Source organism: Varanus komodoensis, unplaced genomic scaffold (genome assembly GCF_004798865.1).
Source record: "Varanus komodoensis strain SLA01 unplaced genomic scaffold, ASM479886v1 scaffold40, whole genome shotgun sequence".
Taxonomy (NCBI): Eukaryota; Metazoa; Chordata; class Lepidosauria; order Squamata; family Varanidae; genus Varanus; species Varanus komodoensis.
The window spans coordinates 6,841,152-6,854,064 of NW_025335942.1; the positions used below are offsets into that span (position 1 = coordinate 6,841,152).

The 12,913-nt window shown below is 44.6% G+C and overlaps 1 protein-coding gene across 1 annotated transcript in view; it reads right to left on the reverse strand.

Moving 5' to 3' along the window:
• KIZ (kizuna centrosomal protein) overlaps nt 1–12,913 on the reverse strand; it is a 56,647-nt gene that overhangs the window by 6,131 nt on the left and 37,603 nt on the right. The window contains exon 12 of the mRNA XM_044442794.1: nt 7,852–7,951. Coding sequence (XP_044298729.1) covers nt 7,852–7,951 — 100 coding nt within the window. The remainder of the gene's footprint in view (nt 1–7,851; nt 7,952–12,913) is intronic.

Consider the following 12,913-nt stretch of genomic DNA (forward strand, 5'->3'; position numbering starts at 1 on the left):
AAGCGAATTATAGCAAGAAGGCTCCCATAATTACAAAACTATTTCTACGCTGCCCTCCGGTGGACCCCTAAAGCTCTGAAGTGGAGTCGGGGTACAACCCGCAGCTGCATTCCACACAAAGTTCGGGATTTTGCAAGGCCGACAACCACTGGTTGTATGTTTCCCTCCCTCCACAGCTGCACCAAAGAGACTGGCCCCTCGCTCAATAAGATCATTCTGCATGCTTTTTTTTTTTTTTTTTTAAATCCTTTTATTGCGAGAGCAACAAGAGGTCTTCTCAGTCTCCAAAGGCTGAATGTATCTTACTTTATTTTAACAGTTGGTTAAACTGTCATCAATGCATTCCCAAGCCAGAGTAAACCCAGAACCTTAAACAAGGAACAGAAGCAAATATGAACCCAACTCAGATGCAGCCCAAAAGCAACTTTTTGGAATAGCCAAAGCTGCCCAAGTGTAGCCCAGCACAGGGGCACTGGAGTGGACTGGAAGGTACAGAAGTGTGAATTAGTTCTGCAAGATTCCTAGTTCCCAGTGTTTTCCTGGAGCCTTCTCAACCCTGCGGGCAAGCAATGATAAAAAGCATTTTCAGCTTCTGTAGCAACTGCTTCTCAAAAAGAGGGTGGTAAAAACCAGCTCCCAGATCCCGGCCCCCCATTAACAGGATGATTTGAATACCTGAGCAGTTGTGTGAGAGGCTGCACTGTATATCACAGCATTGCAAGTATTATACTTTCTAGTGAAGATGAACTAAGGCAAATGGCTGTACAATATTATTAGAAATCACTATATATAGGAAAACTGCAATGCCTCCGAGCTGTTCAGGTCTCTGTTGCAGACACGAACAATGTGCAGACTGCTTGCACAGCTGAGGGGTTTTCCAATGAGGAGTCTTTTACTTTTTAAACCAATCCATGGATCCACAAAGTGATTTTGCTGAGAGGTCTCCTGGCAAGGATATTTTGCATCTGCTCTCCCTGATTCCATCCTGTCCCATCACACCTGGGCAGAAAGAAACCACCAGAAAAGTATTTCTTTATTTATTGAGCAATGCTCTCCAGTTGCATCCACGGAAGCAAGTCCGTGTCCATGGGGCAAAGAGTTCTGTGACTCCTCCCTTTGGGTCCTGAGATGGAAGCCACTCCCTGGCCCATCCGCTATTATTGATTGGTTGGTCTTTGGGAGTATGAAGCTCATGTTTCTCCCTGAGGTAGGCCGCTCACCACAGATCACTAGAACTTAGTCTTCCCCTTATTCGCTCCTCTTCAACAGGTAGGTTCTTGTTGAAAGCAACCTTACTTGGCTGAGGGTGCATCCTGTCATGTTCCCATTGGACAAGTCCAGAAGGAAGAAGAGTTGGAGGCTCCAAGGGCTGAGCCCCATGCCATGGTATCTTCCTGACCCTATGGAAGAGCCTGCTATGGTCTTGAAAACTTGGGAAGAGGAGGGCTCTACCTCTGAGCACCCACCAGGTGCCAGGGAGGAAGGTCAAATGTAGAGAACTTCAAGTGTCGGGCTGCAGTAGGGGTCCACCCGGGAGGAAGGGGCCTCCTCATGAATGGCTCTCATCCCAAAGAGGACTCTCTTCCATTAGGCCAAGCACCTGCAGCAGGGGCTTGGGTGGGCCTCTGTCAGCTCCAAGTACAAAGACAAGGAGAAGCTTTCAGCAGCTTCTGGAACCTGACCAGCCATCGGCTTGGTCCCCATTGACTCTGGCTTGGTTGACCTTTTGTTGTATCTTCAGCTACTCATCCACCAGACTCAAACCTTGCCTCCACATCCAGTGGGGAAATAGGCCAGAAGCCTCCGTAAGCTCCTACAGTCTTCCACTGGTACCTCTAACCCCCACAACTTCTTGGAGTCTTCTAATGGGTCCATGACAGGCCCTGAAGTTCTTTCAAGAGGAAAGCTAAGTCTGAAGCTGCTGCAGGTTGATATGCCAGGCAAGCAGACAGACCTTCCTCTCTGTGGGTGTCTCATCTCTCCAACCATTCCTATGATTTCCATTTCCAAAACATTCCTCTGGTCCAATTAGACTAAGCCAGTCCTACCTGGAGCTGGTCCTCAAGGTCTAGAACAGCCCATCCCTGAATCTCTTCCCCCTCTTAGATTCCCCCTCTCCTTGCTTCTTCATTGCTAGCATCGTTCCTCTTTTGCCCTTCTCCTTTGCTTCCCTCCGGTTTTCACTGTGCTTGCATCTCCACAAGGTCAGTACCAACTATGGCTTGGCGTCTCTTCTGGCCTAGATTGTGAAACGGGCCCTCTGGTCCTACTGCATGAAGCTAGAGCTGGGAGATACCGCAGCTCTGATGGGGCAAACTCAATGCAGTGCGACAGACTGACTGACGCTGGTGAATTTTGCCTGTTCCTTACAGACTTGGGGAGAATAACTCCATGCAAATCCAACACGAACCTTTCCAGTTATGCAAATGCATATTTCTAATGGCCAGTTCTTACCTCACAAGTAAGTGCATACGTAATGGCATAGCAAAAGGATATGCCACAATGGTGAACGGGGGTTTGAGAATGTGTGTTACCATACAGGACACTTGTCAAAGACCGGACTGGTTTCAGTGCATGTTGAATAGGTACTTGTGCTTCCTGCGGCAAACTATCTGGACAAGTTTGCAGAAATTTTGCTATTTGTAAGCAATAAAAGGAACAGAAATCTGGGACGAAAGGTAGTCAGAGCGCAATTCTATTCATCTCCACAAAGAACTCCCACTGAGTTCAAGCAGGTGGGTGCAGGATTGCACCTTCCATCCTTTAAAGTTAAGTTGTCTGTTATTAAATACCAGTCATCAGTCCCAACTGTAGGGCAGCGAGAGGTACTATGTTAGCAAGTTATTCTGCTAGTATTAAACATTCCTGTCTTCTTCCAATATTTTGGCTGAACTAGACTCTTTCGAAGCGTGAGCTAAGAATCATGCCAATCATAATAATCAGCAGCTCTCATCATAGGAATTGTAACTGTGGATCTCATGGAAATTAATTGATGCAAGGATGTCCAATGAAGTACTCAATTACAACTCCACTGGATGAATATGCATGAGCTGGGGGGGGTGTCTGATAAAATGATGTCATCCATATGGAGCAAAGTCAGCTAACCCCGCAAGCGAGCACTGAGAGCTGGTACGCTCAGCCAAGCACAAGATGAAAATGCATCTCGGGGACACCTCCTTGCTTCTGCGTGGGCATTTTCTGTGGGACAGGATGGGGAAGGAGCCTCTTCCAGCTGCAGATTTGTACCCCGCATCTCCTTTTGGGTGGTGAAATGAGGCAGCAGTCCCACTGTCTGCTTTCTACCTACCTCCATGAAGTGTTGGTCATCCATTCGCTCTCCAACTGGCTCCAGATGCCAAGTCCCTTTCCGCACCAGGCAGTGTTAGGAGTGTTCTCTCTTCCTCCCCCGTACACAAAGCCCTACTGTTTCCGTGGAAATCCTGAGAGCAGAAGGAAATCGGGGAGCCAACTAGCTGCAGACCGACTAGGTAAAGCATAAGCTTGAGTGATGCAAGGTGGACTTCCAGGTAGGAGGATGTCTTGACTTAGAAGAGACGCAGGCACATCCCCTGCAGGTTTGCTCAGTAGTATGAACTACCAATTGAGCAGTATGAACTGCAACTGAATACATCACACCAAAAACTAAGAGCAAATCAACACATCTGCACATTTTTCTGGGGGTGAAAAATAATGATGGTGAACCATTGACCGCTGCTGCTTGGGCCATCACTCAAGCGGCTGACCCCGCCAGGCAAGAGTTAAGAGCATGAAACCCGGGGGGGCGGGGGGTCCTAGTCTCCCAAGTGGCTCGCTGGCTGATCCCTGCAACCCACCCAGGGTCTGCACACCAACACAACCCACCACCCATCAGACAACCCCTAGAATAAGCCATGGATTCACAGGGCGTTTGGGTGCCAAAAGAGATGCCGCCCTCCAAGAAGCGGTCTGGTTTGAACCAACAAGCAACAATGCACCATGACAACCCACAGTGGTTGTCAAGCTGTTTTACATGAAATTTTTTATTCGACCTGATCTACTTTCTTAGCATAAATGCTGGAATTTGGTTTGTTAGCGAGCTGCAATCCTTTCTTCCAGTTTAACCACAGAGAACTTCAGCTACAGAGTGGTATAAAAATGGAATGGATAAAAATAAGTAGCTACTGGTCTAAAACAAACAACACCATAACCTCCTTCCCATCTTTTCTTCACCTCATGCCAACTTCCTTCTCTGTATCCCCCGCCTGGCTACCTCTCTGCACACCTATGCAACCACAAAACATGTATGCACCTTCAGCAAGGTGAGTCTCCCTCCACCCCCCACCTCTTAGAAATTTCTTAGGAAAATATGCCTATTATTTCCGTAGCTGGGAATCTGATATAATACCCAACCCCCCTGATTTTCAGTAGTCACATCCGTTAGCTTTGTGCTATTTACCTGCACAGATAAGTCTGCTTCCTGTGCTTTGTCCTAACAATTAATATAGGAAACAAAGGAATAAAGGCCATGAGTCAAATTAAATAATTTGCTTCATTACGTAACTGTAAATGAATTTGCTTTGGGAATAGACTTCGCGTTAATGCTGTGGCAATTAAGCGAAGAAACAGTGACCCCCAATGGCCATTGCGGGTCTCTGCAGCCCATGAGTGAAGACCCTTAGCAAGAACACATCCTCTTCAGAGGTGCCTTAAACCAGGGGCAAGGGAGCTGCTGCCATCCAGTTTTTTGGATTACAGCTCTCATACGCCTTGACAATTGGCTAAGGGTTGATCAGAGCATAGCCCAAAGTTTCTCGAGGGCTCCAGCTTCCCCACCCTCACTTTACATTGCAATTTGAAGCCATCGACGCAAATAACCGTCGCCCATGTAATTCACTCATGTGAGCGAAGCCTTTTTAGTATAAGCTTCTGCTTGAGGGGGTAAATGTGAAAACCGAACAATGCAAAACCAGTGCAAATTACTTGACCAGAGGAATATTCCGTCCTGTTGCTCTCCAATTTAACTTAAACTGTCCTAGGCTGCAAAGCAGAGGAAACGAAGGACAAGATCTTACATGGCGCCCCAAACGGCAACCACAGAATGTTGCTGACCTCCACTGGCTGACTGGAGGGCTACAGAATTACGAAATGCCACACACATTGCGCTGCGACCGCCGGTTTGGCGATTACGACATAGCTAATGATACCCTTTCCTCCAAATAATTTCATCAGTTGCAACACAATTTGTTCCCTTTGACGATATAGTTTAATCCTCAAATCAAGAAGCCCACGTCCCCGCTTAAACATGCCGCCATCACCCCTGGAAAAATCTTGCGAGAAAATGATTCTAAGCGGAGGCACAACAGGGTAATATTTGCCGGAGGAGAGGAAGCTTTGGCATGCACCTCCAAACAAAAGGGAACAAGTGGCCTTCAATCAGAGCGCAGCTTCCTATTAAGACTCACTCCTTCGTACATTACGCCTTTCATTCCCACTCAACCACAAAATGATTTTGCTGTAGCACACACAATAGTGAAAAAAGATTTACATTGAAAGAATCTTTAATAATAAACTGTTGCAGGTCTGCCTACTTCCCCCTTGATTTATAATACAATAAACATTGGATTCTATTAAGTCTCATGCACTGAAGTTGCACTGGCAAAAAAAAAAAGAATATGAAAGCACTCGATTCTTCCCATCTCCAGTGCCATAATAGTGAAATGAGCATGGATAAATGTGCTAAGAGTATCTCTTTGCATCTTTTATAGTTTGTGTGTATTAATCTGTAAAGCTTATTAAGAAAGTCATTGCTATGCAAAGCAGGACCCAATCTCTTTCTCTAGCTTTTCAACAGAGTGCAGTGTTCAGCCAATGGGGACGCGTCCACTGCCCCTCATTCTGCATTCATAACATGCAACATTTGCACAATGTATCTCTCAAAGACTGCTGAATAGAAAGCCTTAATACTCGTGTAAACAACTGCAAACCAATTACTTAATGAATCAGGCCCACGCATAATGAGGTGCCCAGACAAAGAGCTATAAATGCATTTTTGCGCCCAAGCCTCTGCTTTAAAGTAAAATCCCTCAGCTGTAGTTTGGGCTTAACTAGCACATCGTAATTATTGTCTGTAGGAAGCCATTTTTTTATTTAGGTCCATCAGAGTATTTTTCGAGGTCACTCATCAGCTCAGTGACTAAACAGTGCGAAGCAGGAAAAAATTAAAAGTACCACAGTGGTACTAGACGGTTATGTTTATTTTCAAGTGCTGGGTTTCAAGTCCACTTGTAAAAGCAATAAAGCGCAAGAAGCGACAGTAAGTGGAATCCCTCAGACATCAGCCTGCAAGAAATTTCACTGTGTCCCAACTGCAAATAAGCACCTCGCTCATTTCCAATTCCTTCCTATTTTACCTGGCTCCGTCGTGTTTGTAAACATCTTTCTAAGGTAGATGTCAAGTGCAAAGCAGCAAGTGTTACAAAGCAATTCGGTTTAAACAGCCAGATTATTCCCCAGTTACTGAGGAAACTTAAATGCACACCATTCTCTTAAAAATAGCGAATAATTCCTATTTTCTCCTGAGACTAAGGACACAAAATGCCATGCTGCAGTAGGTGCTCCCCAAAATGCATATGGCATTTTAGAAGTCGCAGGATTTGCACTGTAGGAGAATTGCTAAAATGGCTGTTTCGTATTATGATGCAAACTACACTCCTCAAATATTCCTTTTTCAAAATATCTGTGTCCTTTTTATACACAAAGTAATGGATAAAGGGCTGTTCTGAATTTGTGGGTACTAGACAGTATTGCTTTTCCAGATTCTCATTCTTTGTAAAAATATTTTTGAAAAGGAGATTTTAACTACAAATGTTAAAAAATATTTCAAACCCACCTCCTGAAACATAGATATAAATTATACCACACTGCAGAAATGCATAAATATATTATTAATATTAGTATTAGCATTAATAAAATATTATATTAGCCAGTTAGCTTTGTTCCAAGTCCTACTCAAAAATCAGTTGTCAAAAATCAGATGTTTTAAAAATCTTAAAATATAAAACATACCATCCAGAACATGAAAAATTTTATGACACATGAAAGACACTAGAACTGTGCGAACAAGGAATGTATCAGACATCATAAATGAGAATTTCTAAGAAGCAGCAATGCAAGTGGAACCAAGCTATGAAAATGCATTAACAATTATTATGTAACAATCTGAAGCCAATCTAAAATTCCTCGATTGTTTACTATGCTTCATTTGCTATTACCGCTTGATTGCTAGTAATTTGATTCATGCTGCTAGCAGGGGGAAAAAAATAGTGTAACAAAACATTACTCAAAGAACTGAAAGAAGATAAATGGCAGCTCTTTAGGAAAAAGCGAGGACATTAATTAAATGCTCTCAATTTGAAAATACAAAAGTAGTAACAAATAATCTAGTATCAAATACTTCTTTTAGAGGATACAGAAATAGGTATTGAGTGAAGCTTATTTACATCTCAACTACGTCCAGAAGATAACACACCACTTTATTTCTTCAAGACTTTATGTTTTACGCCTGCCCTTTTCTTGACAACTTCCATTGTGTGGTCTCTAAGTAGTCCTACTGAGAGCAGCTGTACACGCTAATTTGAGGTTCACTGGGATGTCAATTGAATCTCAAAATGAGAAAACAACAGCTGCAAAACAATACCTGCCTTTAGTGCAAATATTTTTTAAGGTGTACAAAATTCTGACTTGCGTTGGAGAAACACAAAATTGAACTATAACCCTCACGTCCAAATATTGTTGCCAGAGCCCCATTAACTTTCCATAGGCATTTTCACTCGGCTGGAACTATTCAGAAATAAAATGCTTTAATGACTTTACCTTGACAAAGGGCTGCTTCTTTCCAGAGATGAAAAACTAGGTTCTGAACTGCTTGTGTAGCTTTTCTGTTCCTTCAGACCACTGCTGTCAATATTCAAACCTATAAGCAGGATAAACCCCAAACACATTAATTTATTAATCGGCCAAATCAAATTGAGAGCAATCACACAGTAAGCTCTGAGCGAAAGAGGCCAGTAATACAAGAGACTGTATCGAGAGCAGTTTAAAACATAACTCATATTATATATTTTGAATAAACAGAGTACAATCACCCTATAAACCAGTCTACTACTAAAAATATTTTGACTATCCAGTGAGACTCTCACAGGATAGCAGGATAGCAGCTTGCAGAAAGGAAGGGTGAAGTTTTGGGAGAACTCTGGCAATCTTTTATCTTTCCATGATAGATTTTAAAAATCCTCATCAGTTCAGTTCCAAAAACACAACATAGGACATTCCTGGTTTTGATACCCAGCTAACTACTGATAGAAACCTGCTGGAATGGTGATAAAAACACCTGGCAAACCATGCTGTTCGGGCAGTTTCTTCGGTATATTTTGCTTTCTGCCCCTCGCTATGGTACGGCAGTGCTCGCTCTGGTGTATTCAATGGATGACCATTGTCGGCAATTCCTGGGCCTCATCCAGACTTCCCCTGCACTTCTGTGATTTGCGCCGGCCGTCTAGCAGGCACGGTCTCTTCAGATATACTTCCAGATGGCAAAAAAGGGCTTAACTCTGGGGTGACGGGCTGCCGCAACGAACTTTTCACGTTTGAAATGGATTGAGACACCCTTTCCTAATGATGGGTGCTTGCAGAAACACCGGTAGCAACCCTCTTACTAGGGGCAGAAATCACCTCGCTCTGGTGTGGGGACACCCCTCGGTGGCAGAGGGAGGCGTTCATGGCAGAGACAGCAGGGGGGTGGGAAAGGGTTCAAGGCCAAACCCTTGGAGAATCACAGCCAGGGCAACCAGCGCCATGCTAAATTGGGATAAAGCGGCTTCATGTGTTTTCCGCCATAGTCACCCCGCCTTTTCCCAAGTCTTAACAGAACCAAACTTTGGAAGGGCCAGCTGGGGGAGATATATCAGATATTCCAGATGGCTACCCTCTTCCAACAGGCCTTCCCAAATTAGTTTTATTTAATATGCTTGTTTTTAGTCTAAATCCAAATGGCTGTTGCTCTTGTAAACGGCCCAGAAACAATGGGAATGGGGTGGTTTATCAAAATGAAAATTAAAATTAAAAAATCATCAACAATTTTCAAAAATCTTCAAAAATCATCAGAACCGAAAACCATCAGAAACCAGAAACCAAAACCCAGAAACCAAAAAAATAAAAAAGTGCAATTTAAGGCTGCCATCCTTAATGCATCAGTAATAAAGCCCCATCAAATAAAGTGGAACTTTCTTCTGAGAAAAGATATACGGGATTGTGCAGCAGGAAAAAGAAGGAAAGCAAGAAAACAGTGCACCCAAATGAAATGCGTTGAATGTGCTTTTGGTGAGCTACCTGTGCGAGGGGACAGCCACACCACACACCAGTTTAGTCTTCCAGACAGTCATCAAGCAACCCTAAATATGGCACAGCTGAATGGTGCAGTGTTGGGAGCTGGAAATGGGGCAGCCCACGGAGATACATGAGCTAGCGAAGTTTGTTCATTTATTTATTTTTCGATTTATATCCTGCCTTTTTCCTACAAAGGGCTCAAGGCAGCTTACATCATTTTCCTCCATCTTATCCCCACAACAACCACCCTGTGAGGTCGGTTGGGCTGAGAGTCTGTGACTGGCGCAAAGTCACCTGGTTGGCTCCATGGCCAAGCAGGGACTAGAACCCGGATCGTCTGAGTCCCAGTCCCATGCTCTTCACCACCGCACCACACGGGCTCTCCTGAAGTTCAGGATAAGATGCAACAACACGCTTGCCTAACTGCCATTCATGTGAATGGACCTGAAAGCAGAACTTCCTGGTTACACCTTTTCAGGTTATTCCTGCAGAGACTGCCTCCCTAAATCTCATTAGTGGAGTCAAAGCCCATCTTGACCTTTGCAGGGAGGTGGGGCTGCCCCTCGATGCCTTCTGTTACCTCTCCAGATGGACATGACTCTGAAATGGTGACAAGTGGAACCCAGAGGGTGGGACCCGAAACACAGCAATGCCCGCCTGTAGTAGCTTGGCAAACAGAAGTCCTGCCTGAGACTTCTCTAGGGCTTCAGCTCCATGTAATTACAATCACAGAAGGAAATCCCACAAAGGAGAGTTTCTATTCCCTCTATTCCATTTCAGTACTGCCCGACAGTGGAAACTCACTGGGCAGAAACAATTCATAACATGTAGCAAGACAGCATAACATTTCAGTGCCAAACGGAGACCGTTGTCAAAAGGAACTCCGCAATGGCAACTGGGTTAGGCCTCTTTTGCCCAAAGCAAAGCCTTCCCAACGGCAGCCCCTGCCTTGCTTCCAAAGTTTTCAGGGTTGGGGAGGAATGGAAAGGTTCACCCAGATGGGGCAGCATCTCTCCCCCAAAGCGAAGCTTCCTGCAGGGCAGAGCCAGCGAGCTCTTTGTACTCGCCCCTGCAAGTTGCAAGCTCTAATGCTGTCGTTATTTGTTCCTTGGAGCACATCCTCTCACGGTGCCTGCAAATGTCTGCCGGTGCCTGCAAATGTCTGCCGATGCTGCCTAGCATTTCACCTGTGGGAAATTTGACACGGATGGAAATCCTGACTTGGATTCAACAAGTAGGAGTTTTGCTTTCTTTCCTATCTAGTCATCTCACTATTCAACCGAGACCATAATTCTTTTGTAGCTGCCAATGGAGGTTGGAGATAATTGAAGGGCACGGCTAGTTAAATGCCCTTGTTTATTTAATCACCTCTTTGCAAATGGGTGTAAATCTCCCCCAAACCCCTTTTCTGAACAAAAGAGACCCAGATGGGAACTAAAGGGGGGGGGGGCATGAGTAAATCCTCTCCAAAAATCCTTCTCAGCAAAAGGCACCTCTCCTGACAGCTTGCCAAGTTGTCAAGAGGAACCCAAGGTAGGGGGAATGAATTTGGAGTCCTGGCAGGGGGAGCGTCCAGGTGGCTGCGGGCTGCAAGGGAACGGCGCTGGACGTCTCCCCAACAAGGCTTGAACCCCCTGTGAAAGATTGCAGTTGTGCCTTTCAGGTTATTCTGGAACGGTTCTTTTAAAAACTGCAGGCTACATTACGCACATTTTAAGAAGAACGCTAGGCTACGGCGGCTGGCGGCTGTCAGGAGGATTCGACAGCAGGCTCTGGTGATCCCTTACCTCCCAAAAATTATTGAACTGTGGGGTGGGTGGGGGAGGCAGCAAATCTGAAATGCTCACAGTGGGGAGGGAAGCCTATGCAGATTGTCTCCAGGGGATGCTTGCGCTTTTTGTGGGGCAAGGACCAATACGTTGCCACGCGCTGGCAGATTCCTCATGCCCAAGACGCGGTTGATCACCCAGGAAAAGCACAGACTGAAGAGATGGGAAAGGGCAGAGTACCAGGCTCACTGTCACGCCATTCCATGTTAACCACTTCACTCCATTTATTTATTTTTTACTCCACCCAGTAGCCAAAGCTCCCATTTTAACCAACCACATGCAAATGCTGCCAAGTTATAGGTTCATTCATCCACTCTAAGTCTCCCATGTTTTCCCACTGCTGCTTCCACCTTTTTCCCAGACCATGACAAATCCACGGAGAGGATGACTGGCGACATGTGCTTTCTGAGAGTTAATGTGGATACTCCTTCCTCTGACAGCACCTGTCTTGCCGAGGCTTTTAGTTTTTAGATCCCCTGTTTTTAGATTTTAATTGTTATTTGTGTATTGCTTCTTGGATGCTTGTTTCAAGTACAGAATCAGAAAGCAAGCAAACAAAATGACAGGAGTAGGTGAAAGACAATGGCAAAAGTAAATCGTTTATTTATGACATTGTCTTCTAAAAGCTTCTTTTGATTCTTAATTATGTACTGGCCCCTGAGATCAGGCACCAACTGGTTCCCCTTTGCAAAGCCTAGGCGTCTTCCAGCCACAGGATACCCAAAGAAAGTGCTAGCCTTAGTCTGAACATTGAATTCATCTACAGGAACCAGCATGCAAAACGTGGCCAAAACTGAAGCAGCAACCTTTCGGCAAACAGCAAACCTCCTTCCTTTCCTGGAACCCTGCCATGTCCACCTCAAAATCTACTTGTCACATGGAAAGATATGTACATTCCACTCCGAAATGGGAAAACCTGAATTTCGGACACTAGATGGTGCTGCAGCTGAAGTGGATGCAAGCTCCTTGACTTCGTAAAATGATATAAAGGACACATGGAAAGGCTCTCCCTTAAAATTCCTGCTTCGCTACCAGAAACATGGCACCCAATTCCGGTTACTACCCCAAAACCTTGAAGGTCTTCCATAATGCTACAGACTTTGACCAAATATCCTGCAAGCAGGACAAATCTTGGGGCAGTTTAAGACAAACTAACTCAATTTTAAAGCTCTCCACACTGCAAGGAGCAGCACTTACACTCAACACGTTTGATCAAGCACTGACTAATATTCCCTTGCTCTCAGCGTTAACCATCTCCCAGCTCTGTATTCCTAATCAAGGGCTGATCTGAACTGAGATTTTGCCAATGAGGATGCATTTAAAAATGAAAAAAAAATCCACTCTATTGGGATCATCCTAACCATACTGATTTTAAATAGGGAAGGAGGGGAGGGGAGGGGAGGGGCCATCCCTGTAAATGCAATAGAAATAGCAAGCTTACATTGTAAGAAAGCTCAAGCCCCCTTACTGGAAAATAATCAAATGGAATATGACACCCATGGTACATATGTTTTCTTTTTAAAATTATATATTAAGATTTTATGCCACCTTGCTAGCTAACTGGGCTTGAAGGCAGCATGTGACCCAGAGAGCATAAACTATGGAGTGTTATTGAAATGAGATTAATACATATATAAAATACACCATGAGAGCTAAGTTGAAGAGATGTGTCTTCACACACTTTCTAAAATCCAGGCACATGGGGGAAGCAATCCTATTTG